The 13707-nt window shown below is 39.6% G+C and overlaps 1 protein-coding gene across 1 annotated transcript; it reads right to left on the bottom strand.

Annotated features, from left to right (window-relative positions):
• Positions 1-9057: 9057 nt before the first annotated feature.
• On the bottom strand, positions 9058-13539 carry LOC108938018 (homeobox protein orthopedia B-like). The gene is made up of 3 exons (XM_029259659.1): positions 13503-13539; positions 12643-13046; positions 9058-9597 (listed from the first exon to the last, which is right to left on the bottom strand). The coding sequence occupies exons 1-3, from the start codon at positions 13537-13539 to the stop codon at positions 9058-9060; spliced, it is 981 nt and encodes a 326-aa protein (XP_029115492.1).
• Positions 13540-13707: the final 168 nt, after the last annotated feature.

Here is a 13707-nt window from a genome sequence, read left to right as displayed (position 1 = left end):
CCATATTTTAGTTGCTGTTGAGAGAAAATTTCCCATGTTTTCCTGAGAAAAAGGGTGGAATTAACTGCAATGTTCTTATACAAGATTAATACACTATATAATGAACACTGTGAATTCAACTGGATCCCCAGTCCGCAACTGTATTATAGAAATATGGCTCAAATTGATATAAGGTAAACTTCAGCCAGTTAACCTGACTTCATACATATTTTATTTGACATCTGGAGCTCCTCTATCTACTCTCACTTTTACCAAGCTATTACATGTTTCCAAACTCTTCCACAGAGGTGCTTAATCTGAGCAGTTCTGGTAAAAATGCTTAGCTGTTTAAATATGTGAAATTGCAAATGTTTTCACATGAAACCATTGAGCAATAACAAAATATTAGTATTTTATGCCATTTTCCCACTTATGATGATGTCATCGTGCACACCGATGTCGTTCTTGCCTATGCGGATGAACCAGGACACATAGCCGTGATGAGAGTAAAACAGGGTGTCAGACACGAACAATGAGAGCCCTTTGGTGGAATGAGGTCTGACGGTTGCTTTATTCTGGAAATGTAGTCCCAGAAAGGCAGAGGAAGAGAACGGGAAAGTGTCAATATGTCCAGCACAGAAGGAAACAAATGACTGCTGTGAGTGAACAAGAATTGAGCTATAATGTAGAAAAAAAGGCTGGATACACAAGTCAGTATGAGTGTCGCCCTTGAGAGACTTGCAGAAGTGGGACTGTCATTATGACTGGCTGACTACAGTGTCCCTCTGGATTGCCTGTCAGCTGCCTTCTGCTTTATGTGCTGCAGCTCTTGCTGGAAAAAGCTTCGTCCTTCAGGCCACGTTCATTCAGGCCAATCCCTATTACTTCATGTCTCTGACCCAAGACTGACACATATGTTCACAAAATAAGGAGTGTATGGTTTATGCATTGACCGTGTGTCTTCTAAAATTAAATTTCACTCCAGCGAAATTTCAGTAAGAAGACATCACCAGGGGCAGCAAACTACTCTGTTTGCCATTACAGATAGATGTGCTGCACCATGTCTAAAAATAATACAAAACCCAGCATCATCTCCAGATTAAATCATTAAAATGAGCTGCACATTTGACTAAAACACTGAACATTGCTCATTTTACCATCCTTAACTTACTTTTAATACCTTTTATTTGCATATAGTCATGGTTACCACACTGACAATACCGTACTTACGATACCCTACAGAGTAAAAGAAATGGAAAACTTGCATAAATTAACAGTACCAATGTCAGAAGCTCAGCATTCTTACTGTAAAAAATGCAGGGCGACTTGCAGAGCAGTAGTTAGAGTCACTGCCTTCCACTCAGAAGTCTGAGGTACACTTGAGACAGGTACTTACTGTGAAGTGATACAGTAAAAATTCCCAGCAGTACAGAAGGGTGTGTTTAGCTTCATATTGTAAACTACTTTGGGGAAAATTGCAGGTAATTAATGATAAAGCAGTTTACTGGAACAGAAACAGAGATTAGTTCTTCAACTGGCAGCCTTCAAGTTACAAGTCCTTTATTTCCCTTTATGTCCTTCATAATGATCCTGTCATTCAGTGTCTGTTGTTGTCATTAAATGCTGTTAATGTCACCTCCAAGAGATCAATAGATAGAAGGTTGACAGAGGGATTCCTTCCATGTAAGTCCGTAGGGTTGACAGGGGTTCATCCACAGGTGTAATTCCAATCATCTTGCTTCTGGTCAAGCTCTTTTTTTTCCCTCCAGCTTTTCCAAGCATCTGGGTCCTTTTAATAGAATCCAGTCTTAAGAATTGTGTGCCCTGTAGATAAGCTCAGGCTCAGCATTTGTGCTTCCAGTGAAAATTCTGACTTGATTAAATCCAAGATCCATCTATTTTTTCCTATCCTCCAGCACCACTGCTCACTTGTGAAATTCACAAAGATGAGGCTTAAGCTTCAGCAGAGGTTTTTATTTCTACAGCTGTAAGGGTGACAATTTGAACATTTCTGAAAATTCTCACATCGAAGCATCAAGCAGTCATATAACAGCATAGCTCAGCACATATCTATATCTAAATAAACACACTAGTAGGAGGACCATTTGGGTAGCAGTTCCTTGTAACATAAAACTGACCAGTACAATTGTTCAATAAAGTCACGTTAGACGTTACATTTATCTGACCCTTTTCACCTAAGTGACTTACAATCTACAGTTATTTAGTCATTTACACAGCTGAGTAATTTTACTGGAGCAATTTAGGGTAGTTACCTTGCTCAAGGGTACTACAGCCAGAGGTGAGATTCAAACCTACAACTTTTGGGGCCAAAAGCAGCAGTGCTAACCACTACAGCACCAGCTCGTCAGTGCCTTATAACCCACCTCATTGGCATACCCTAGCACCACACCATGAAGACAAGTGGGGCTGTTGTGGAATTGACTTTCACAGTTAGAGTCTGTTTTTTTCTATCTGTGTCCAGCTTTCACATGCTTATAATATTAAAATACTATATTGTGTTTTTACTTCCCTGTAATTACAAGTTGCACAATTCAAGAAGTATCTGCAACATATTCATTATTGCACATACTTTCTGATGAACCCTCATATAAATATTGCGCTCATGTAAAAGTGCCTTTAAATCTGGTTTAAAATATAATTTCAGTTTTTTCCTGCACTCATCTTCTTATGTCATGAACCCTTGAAATATAGTTCACAGGGCCTGATGGAAATGCTTAAACAAGAAAATCAAATATCTTAATTTATACTTAATTTCATTAAATTGCTTTAAATGATGAGTGATGAGGAGGGCAGGGAGATGTCACTTGCGTCCGTCGGAGTGGGTTGAACCCTGTGTTCATAAAATCCCATCTGACTAACTGAACTGCAGCTTAACTAACAGAGCATTATAATGTGATCTTTAATCACGGTGGGGTTTTAAAGCATCTCAGTGCACTCAGCCAATATCTGACAGCTGAAACAAATGATGCTCCAGCAAGGGAATGTCAGATTTATCTGATCTTTGTAATATATTCAGATTTTAGATATTGTATACTTGCCTCTATCTGTAAGAATGAGCGGATACATAGTCAATCATTCAAGCTTTACTTTGTATTATGCATTATATCTTCTGCAAGTGTCTTGTCACTGAATACTCAACAGGAGTTACAGGCTCTTCAAGGTTTTAACCCATTATTTAAGACTTTTGACTCCTGGCACTTTCACAGCCCCTTGGAATAAGAAGAAGTGAGAACTCAATTTTAATTATATTTTGCAAAATCTTTAGGAGTCTCAACCAAATATGACATTATCCTGTATGTAAAGACACACAATACCTCGATCAGCCATCATTTTTGGATGTGATTGGTTTACAACTGAAAAAGTCTATTTCTCATCTGCAAATATCACTCAAAGACTTAGGGTACTGAGTCTTATATTATATTTTTGTGCTGAAAAAATAAATACTGACCAAGTAAGAACTGAGAGCAAATTACAAATGAAATGTTTATGCAGAACATTAACAGAAAATATCTAATATTTTAAAAGTTTTATAAGAAACATCAGGTTTCACAAGATCTGTAGCAGAGGTGGATATTAATGGGTTTCTGGGGAAAAAAAAGTGCTTTTCGGAGCAGTTTTTGGCATTAGCACTTTTTACTTTAAATTGAGCACATCTGTAAAAAAAATGTATTTTTTGTTTATTTCATTTTTACCACTCTGTTTAAGTTCCTTTTGCATTTTTTCAGACTGAGTGTTCCAGTTTTCTCACTGTAAAACCTGACAAGTTAATTTTGCTTACTTTCAGCGACAGCTCCTCACTGACAGCTCATGTCTTATTGGTCACTGTCAGCTATCAGTCACAGTCACTTTCACTGTGGACGTTAGCGATCGCTTATTGTTAGACTAACCCGTGTATATCCAAGATAACACATGAACGTTGCACTAACCCATGTAAGGGGTCAACAGTTCTCTGAGCTTCAAGACCAGTGGGAATTTTGTGTAGACCACAGAGTTGAGGTTCATCCATCCTCCACTGACAACCTAGTGTAGTTTTGAAACTGAGTTTGCAAAGATGGGTAAATTAGTAATAATCAATACATTAATAAAAATGCATATTAATATGTTAATTTGGCATGCCTTGCAAACTAGAGACTAGTGATTCGGAGCTGCGGTACAGAGAAATTGTATTTTTTGGAGGGTAATTGTATTTCTTCTCTGTTCCTCCCTTAACTTGCCTTGAAAACCACGTGAGTGGTCGCTATGGGTCAGGTTTGACTCGACACCTTGCATGCGATTCTATTTCTACTTCTAGTTACTATAATAGGACAGTGTTTTAACAGATGCTCCCCTACAATAATGTTAAAACAAATCTGAGTACTAAGTCTGTCAAATTATTTGGGATTTACTGCAGTTTAATACTGAACACTGTGAACACATTTTCTGTAATCATACAGTAAAGCTGGACAGTTTTTCCCACTTTGTTTTCCTCTTTATAGCATGTAACTACCTCCCATTGCAACCAACAGTTTTATAATGTCAGGGTTTTCCAGTGTAAAAATTAAACCAGCTATGCATCTACTATGACCTAAAATGTATACTGGCTACAGTACTTGTAGCCTACTCAGTGGAGGGAAGTGGGCTTCTTGGGTTCCTCTCACAGAGGCCAGAGGGGTGGTGTTATCATGTAGAACCAGGAACATAAACCAGAACATCTAGACCAGGGACGTTCAACCTTTTTTTGGCTGAAGGCTCCAATCATCATTACAAACTGGCCTAAGGGCCAGAGATGTAAAAACTGCAGTAAGTAGTGTTCTTACGGGCTGCATTACATGAAACAGCAGGCCACATGCAGCCCTTGGGCCACACGCTGGATACCCTAATCTAGACAGTCTGCCTTTCCACATTACTTCTTTCTGCATCCAACGGTCCACCACAGCACCCAAGATCAGATGAGTCCTTATGCTGCCTCAGCAAATCACCATGTAGCCTATGCAAAAGCCTTCTCAGAGGCGAACAAGTGTTTGATTGACGCTGATGAGAGTAATAAACGGGCCTCTTTTGTGCCAATGCAACACAGCGTGTGCCGAGAACACGTCGCATAATGGGCTAAATTCATTTCCTATGTTTTCCGGGCTGTCTAAATCCTGCTGTCTAATTGGAGCATTCTTCATCCTTAACACAGATTTAATTGAGTGGGAAAATGACATTCTCAGGCAGCGGACGATGGTTTCTGGGGTGCAGCCCATTCGTCTATTCTCCTAAGTCTGTGCTAACAAAACAGCGACTGAATAGCGTAGACAAAGTGGGTACCTGCCGGCTACACAGCCTCTCCAGGGGCAACCTCTGCCACTTGTTCAATAGAGGAGAAGGTATCAGCAATAAAGCCTGACAGTAATTTGTTGCTAATTGGTGCTGTCTCTTTTTAACTTGTGCCACATAAAAGACCCCGATCCTACTTACATGGAATCCACGTTTCTATGAGTCAGTGCTGCACGCCATATATCTTAAAAGTGATGGGGCAAACCAGTCTCTCTTCTGTTGATCACCACACACCAAAACATGTTGGGAAAGCCACTATAGAAAAAGTATGCTATCCATCCATCCATCCAGTTCAAGTAACTGCTTAACCAGTTCAGGGTTATTGTTAAAGAACAGGTCATAAGGTTGAGCACAATGGGATGAAGTCCATCTCAATGCAATCACATGAAATTTCATTTGCTCCCACATACATTAAAAGTAATAACCTAAGTTCACTCGACTAACATGAAACTGCACAGCAAAACTCTGCCAAACAGAAGTCTGTTTTTCAATGAATTCACAGTAAATTTGCGCGACAAACTTGCTGTCTATTTCCATAGTGATGACAGGAGTAGAGAGCTGCGATTGACCACCCAGCATGCCACTGTTCATGTCCCATGTGTGAAAAATTATCCAGTGAAAAGTGGGTGGCATATGTCCACCAAGACAAATAGACCTTGCTGAGGGAGAAACCAGTTGTTACAAATAATTTCACATTTGTTATAAAAGGCAGAAAATCTTTATCTTCATGCAACATTACCAGCGGCCTTGAGAAACTTTTCTAGGCTATTTAATATAACTAAATGTGCTGTACACAAGTGCCATCATTACTTTTCGCGTGACAATTTAAAATGTTAAAAAGTTTTGAAAAAATGCATTGCAATGAAATCTATGCTACATAAGAAAATTTGACTTGATATTACATTTAATGTATGCAGGAGCGCACTTATTATTAATATGTATTTATCCAGTGCCTTTTGTCCAAGGTGACTTATGACGCTAGACGCAATGCACTGTGCTACTTACAAGAATCAACACATCCACAAAAGAGCAATGTGAGACACTCACCAACTACAGGCAATTTACATTTGTGCCACTGTTCATTACAACTGTTTTGTTGCAAGAAATGTTATCGTTGAACTTTTCTCTTCTGGAGCTATCATTTTGGTCGTTGTTTGCTCATCCTCTCTCTGGCTGTGATTGCTCAGACACATACAAACCCATAGCGGACAAAATCCTTTGACACGTCCCTCTTCAGTGTGTTTCTGCTGAACCCTGATCAACAGGAACAGAAAGGACCAGTCCCACAGAGCAGATATGTGTGCTGCTGCTGCAAAGAAAAGAAGGTCCTACTCCTTCAGTTTCCCACAGCACTACTCCAAACCTTTTTTAGTGTCTTCATTTCCATGGCATAGAAAATATAAAAGGTCAGCTTATATTTATGTGTACAAAATTACCCTCAAAAGCCCATTTGATCAAGTGATTACAGTATATGCTCAGTCTGTTTGCAAATGTTTTTTTTTGTTCCTGTGGTCTATATATAAGTAAATTTAAGGTGACAGTTGCACAGTTCTTAAATGCACAGGTCAGAGTTTGCTGATAATGCTAATGGTGCTGATTATTGTTCTAATTCAAGTTATTGCTGTTATTATTTTTGATTTTCTCGTTATTCTTCTGGTTGGAGTCACACTGGCCGAGGTAGGCTCAGTATAACTGTGTTCTCTTTTTCTATGAAAATTTCTCACACAATCATATATCATATTCATATCTCATACATCACAATTTCTCATACATTCACTGTAAGAATGAACCTCCAACGGCAGAAAAAAAGGCAAATTAAGGCCATAGCTGAGAAAGACATGTGCTCAACACACACATAGTTACACACAAACATGCTCACATGCAACCTTGTTTACAGTCTTCTGACAGGGAACAATCCTGTGTTTTACATTTAACTGAAATGTAACACATTTTACTATGATAGCAACTTATGAAGCATTATGTTGTATATTAAAATGTCTTGTGACAAAACTTATATTAGTTGACTGTTCCATTCTTTTTTAAAAAAAACACACCATAAATTTGATTATATTTAATCTTTAGATCATATAGAAGACTGTTTATTAACTATTATCATATAGTTTCATATGTATTTCATAGCACCATTTATCTGTATACCTTTTCAGGGGGCTCATAGAGCAAATATGCTTTTTGCATTACCAGCAATACTGACAAACTTTTAAGCACAAACAGAAAAGACAAATAGTGGGAGCCGCAGTGTAAGATACTGAAAATTATTTTATTTGTCAATTTACATTAAAGTGATATAAACTTTCCAAGAAAAAAATTGTTTGGTGTAAGTCTGAACATTTTAGAAACTCAAGTTCAATAATAAGCACAGGCAATAAAATCAGATCACAGACTGACCAGAATGTAACAAGAAGCTTTATTATACACAAACTGTCATATATAACAGATTACATATGGATAATTTTCTTTAGTTAGAAAAAAAAAAAAAAATCCCTGGTTTTGCTTTTGGTCAGCAAATGAGGACTTAACTAATTCTGTTGTATATCATTATGAACAGAGTCCTTTGTTCGTGTTCCTCCCAGTTCAGTTCTATTTTAATTTATTAAAGCATATTATAATTTATATTAACAAAACAAAGGCAATAAACATATCCTCTGAAATCTACCGAGCACATGGATGTATCAAAATGTCACAACTTGTTAACATTAAGGCCTTCTTTCTTTTGAAAGGGCATTTATGTGTCCATTTGAGGAGCAAACCATGGCCACGACCCATGATCCATCCTTTTGTGTGCAGTCACAGCATCACTAGTGAAAACAGTGCTCGAACCAACAACCAACAAAAGGCCTAATAACTAATAGGGAAATGTACAGAGATCAACGCAAAAGCAGTCAATACAAAACTTAGAGAAAAACATGAATGAAATAGTGTATTGAGACAAGTGGCTAAGTGAGCAAGTAGGGTGAAATGGAACTGCTGGTAACCTAGTGGTTAAAGCTATTGCCTCTAGACCCAAAGGTTGCAGGTTTGATTCACACCTCTAGCTGTAATGCCCTTAAGGTGTGAATCAAAAATTGCTCCAGTAAAATTGCCCAAATGGGTGAATGGAGCAGCTGGTAGTATAATGGTAAGAGCTACTACCTCTAGGTCCAAAGGTTGCAGGTTTGATCCCTACCTCTGGATGTAGTGCCCTTGAGTAAGGTACTTACCCTGAATTGCTCCAGTGAAACTACCCAACTGTACAAATAGGCAAACAATTGTAAGCTTGTAGCTGTAACCTTAGCATTGTAAGTCCTTTTGGAGAAAAGCATCAGCTAAATGAATACTGTACTTCTAAGTAACTTAACACTGTTGCTTTATTAGTGGGGGGAAAAAAGTGTCAGCTAAATGAATAAAAGGAACAGAGGCAGAATCTCTGCTGGTAATTGGGTTTAGATATGCTGATCTTCATTAAAGTTTCATTGTGTTGCGGTTTTCACCACATTGCGGTACGTGTGAGAAATTTCAGTGACTTTGTTCGTTTTGGTGGATGTGCAGGCCGCACAAATCCGTGTGACTCGAGCGAGGCGGGATCCAGAGGACGGAAGCGGTTCGCTAAGACATACAAGGAGGAACGAGTTAGTTAGAAAAATAAGCAGGGACTTTCGAAAGGGTGCCTTTTAAATGAGCAATGAACGGCTCGTTCGCTCGCTCGCTCGCTCGGTCGGTCGGTCGGTCGGTCGGGCGGCCAGAAAATGGCTCCGGCTCTGATCAGGTGAAGCTCATGGACACGGTGTGCTCGAGCGCTTTGCGGCGCAGGGACGCGATGCTCGTCCCCCTCCACACGTCGCTCTCGGCCGTTCCGCACAGCTGCGGGGAGCCGTTCACGGCGGCGGGCGCGGACCCGGGCAGGGAGGCGGGCACCATGCCGGGGAAGGTGGGCTGATAGAGGTGGGACTGGAGCCCGGTTCCGTTCGAGGACAGGCTGTTGGACAGGCTGTTGGACAGGCTCATGGAGTTGGCGGTGGGCCCCGCTCCCAGGCTGCACTGCGACAGAGACTGCGCCATGGCCTGCTGGCGGCCGAGCGCGGGCGGGAGCTGCAGCTGCGAGACTCCCGGCATCCCGGCCGCGGCCCAGCGCGTGTCGCCCGAGTGGAAGGAGCAGAGGCCGTCGCCCATGGCGGCTGCGGCGGCCGCTGCCGAGGGGAACTGCGGGAGCCCGTGGGTGGGGAGGAGGGTCCCGGGGGCGCGGAACACGTTCGTGGTCTTCTTCCTCTTCTTCCATTTGGCACGTCGGTTCTGAAACCAAACCTTACACAGCACCAGACCAGAGTATGAACAACGAATAATAATAATAATAATAATAATAATAATAATAATAATAATAATAATAAAATACATAGCCTAACATGACGTTAAGGACGTTAACATGAACGATTCAGTTTTGAAGTTTTCGTTTTTAGGGACCATAAGAAGCAACACACAAGTTTAGTGTAACAGAAAACGCGAAGTGCTTTATTCCAACTGTGTTCTAGTTCTTAAATATTATTTTCTATATTATTATTATTGCGCAGCGATAATACGTCACGTGTTTGTGGATCCGAGCTTCCAGTTTTACGGAGAAAAACGCGGTGCTTCACACTGGAGCCACGAGTGATGACAGATTCTGTATCCTGCAGCGCGAAACTCTCTCTTTCCGCGGCCGTGACGGTTTATAAAGATCTCAGAGCTGCGGCGCAGATGATTAATGTGAGAACTTAGTGGGAACCGAACTGATGCTCACATCTGGGTTCATTCCGCGCAGCCGGCCGTGAAATTCCACGCAGGAAGACAGAACACCATTCCTCATTCCATTAAGAAGCATTCAAATAAAAGAAAAATACAAATCCTCTCAGCTCGATCGTCACGATGATGCGGAAAACCTTTCAAACCTTTCAGAAATCTTTCAAATGTATTTTTTGTTCATTTGTTTAAAGTATGTTCTCAACAGGACCTACGCGTTCAGATTTTGGTATGAACAAAATAAGAAAACCCCAATGAGGAATCCATCGATGATTATGGTGGACATGATGACTGAGTCATCAGAAAGTCTTTAAACACCACGACAGACTAGAATGATGAGTTAGCCGCCATACAGTGTTTAAACAACTCTACAGACACTGAAGTGTTGGGATAATGTGTGTGTTTCTTGCTTGTGTTCATATTTCCTCCAGTACGTTACATTATATTTACATTTATTCATTTAGCAGACGCTTTTCTCCAAAGCGACGTCATCTCATACAAAACACAATTTGTACATCACATTAGGAGAAAGAGAGATAAGATGTAAAGATAAAAGTGTCAGTACGAAACTAAATTTAACACAGTATTAATTTCATAGTAATTCTTGACAGTAGATACACGAAATTATAAAATGAATACAAAAAATTAATAAAAAATTAACATGTTTTATATATGTACCTATAATTAATTTTTCAACAACTAAATAATAAGAGTGTAGTACTAATGTTGACTAATACAGTAAATAATTACAAATTGTTACTGGGTATGAAGGCTTATGTATTTTTAACTATACGGCTAAGGCATCTTACCATCTAACATCTGAAGTCTTTTGAGTGAAATAAACGTGTTCGTTGTTTCCTCTAAAATGCGCTTCAAAATGGTTCTGTTTAAAAGGTGCTTCTTAAGATGTGTTAACATCCCACGTTTTCTTAGTGAGATCAAAATGTGGTTGTTTATTCTTTCAAAAGATTCTGTACCTTAATCTATCCTGCACAATTCCGTAAAATAAACAGACCACAACCGGAGCTGCGGATAATAAAATTAATCCCAAAATAAAATTTGACTTACAAAGGTTTTCATCAAGATTTATCAAATTGTTAAAAACGCCGCATTTTTTAGCATTACATTATAATGTCACATTATTATGTTAATGTGTTATAATTATTGCAACTTTAATGTATATCTATATTAAAATATAAGAAATTCAGAACCACGGCCAGCGCCTCTTTCGACCTTTTCCTACACAAGTTACTGTGTCAAGTTTCTCAGTCTCCAGATAATGTTGGAATAATGTTGGAACATCGCGAGACAAAACGAACTTTTTAGTCTAACTGTGCCCATGACCAAGACCAAATTGAACACATCGACACACCTGCATGACTCGTACAATATGCAGCAGTAACAGCATTACATTCATCAGCATACTCGAAAAAAATTATATATTAAAAAAATAAATGACGCGCCGTGCGTGAAAAAAATACAAGGTCTTTATTAGAGGTACGGTTTGTAAACGTTAAAATATTTTTAAGTATACAACGTATATTTATACTGATCTGTACAGTTTATTAGTTTTTTATTTTAGCTTACAGTAAGTATAATATACTTTCTACTGGTACTAATAGAGGATAACTGGTACAGTTATCACCATGAAATGTAATTTATATATAATGTAATGAGAATTATTGAGTTATAAGTGACTCAACCAAATTAATATTGTATAATGTAGCAATCATTGCATGTTCTTCAGAAAAAATGTATCAAGTTCCATTGCAGTTATTTTAAAGCATAATATTTGTCTTTAAGAATTAAAGCCGCCGTGATGAAATACGTAGGCCTGTATTAACACACAATAAAAGTAATGAAAACGAAAGACAAAAAAAACACAAATACAAAATACCTACGTCTTTAAATGAAGCTACTTTTAGGTTTTCGTTTGAAATGTTATATTTTCATTTGCATGTATCCATTTAGCAGGTGCGGAGCAATGCACTCAGGATACACAAAAATATTACATTCCTTTTTGGTCTTTGCTAGTTACTTAAAATCCAAAGTTCATTTTAAAAATACTGCACATGTTGCAAGCGAATATGGGTTTAAAGTAAAAGGTATATAACAGCGCTTGAAATACTTTTTGACACAACGACGTTCCTCTGTATTTCTGCCGTTATTTTCGAATCCACACGAGGAAACTAAGCGACGGACTGATCATTATGATGAATGAATGAATGAATGAATGAATGACATAATATTCCTCCTATGTAACATTTATTGGGTTCCTACAGTCGTGTTTCCGCATCTCATACATGATATATTATTGCCACTATTATTTAGCTGACTCCTTTACCCAAGGTGACTTAGCTTGCTGGATAAACAACTTTACAGTGATTTAGCCATGCATGCAGCCTGGTATTATATTCTCAGTGTATCCAATCGGGGCAAGCACTTCGACGGAAGGTCCAGCAGCAGGAGCGGGATCGGAGCGCGATCGGACCCGGGTACTGCGGCTTTGGAAGGATGAGCACTAACCGCCACACCAGCTGGTGTGCAGAACCAGAACTGCAGGTGAACTCTTACCTGCACCCGCGACTCTGTGAGCCCGATCCTTAGCGCCAGTTCTTCTCTCATGAAAATATCTGGGTAGTGGGTCTTGGCGAAGCTCCTCTCCAGCTCGTTCAGCTGCGCCGGAGTGAAACGGGTCCGGTGCCGTTTCTGTTTCTGCTGGTTCGGCGCCCCCCCCGCCTGGCTGGCGTTCTGATGCTGCTGCTGTTTCTCCTGCTCCTTCGCGTTCACCTGCATCCCAGCAGCGTTTGACCCAGCATTGCCGATGTCCTCCCCGGGAAGCAAAGTGGCCCCTTCAACAACATCCGCACCGGAGGCCAGATCCCCAGGATGCCCGGGGTCCGGTCCACCCGCGCCCGTCCCCAGTCTGCACTTCAGCGGTTCCCTGTGACCCAGAAGCTCAGCAGCATCTTTCATCCCTGAAAAAAAGCAAAAAAAAAAAAAAAAAAGCAATTAGTCCGGTTTTTTCATTTAACCAAACTAAGGTATCTTTACCGCGTAGTTTACAAAACAGTTAGCAGTTCCTTTATATTCTTTTCATAACGTGTAACAAATAGGCTGCGTGTTTCAGATGAACGTTCTCTTTATCATTCTGACAAAATAATCTTTAACAGCAGCTCAATTTCGCAAAATAAACCGAAGATTAATGCCACGGATGTCCAGTTTAAAACACGCCTTTTATCATATCAATATTAGAAAGCATGCAAATCAAATTATGGCAATATAATATAATCCCAATTAGCTCGATTACACCAAATTAATCTAATGCAAGGGAAAAAAAAGCAGACATTCAGTTTTTCAGTTTATTTTTGAGATTAGAAATGACTCTAGCTTACAGCAGAGTTGAAGACCGGAGTTTGGTGAAGATAACTCACCGAGGCGAGCATCCAAGAGCTCAACGTGTGACAGCATATCTCCGCAAATAAATCTACGACTTAACCTATTTAAAAAGCATATATCTCTTAAATGAAGGAAAATTCGGTTTGCGTTTTTAAAAAGGAGGCCACTTGCATTATAATGCCCTTGGATGCGGATGGGGAGGCGCCTAATGGCTGAAGGAACCCATGAGCTTCTTCTTTA

The sequence above is a fragment of the Scleropages formosus genome, chromosome 17, assembly GCF_900964775.1.
Source record: "Scleropages formosus chromosome 17, fSclFor1.1, whole genome shotgun sequence".
NCBI classification, from domain to species: domain Eukaryota; kingdom Metazoa; phylum Chordata; class Actinopteri; order Osteoglossiformes; family Osteoglossidae; genus Scleropages; species Scleropages formosus.
This window is presented reverse-complemented; position numbering and strand designations above follow the sequence as displayed.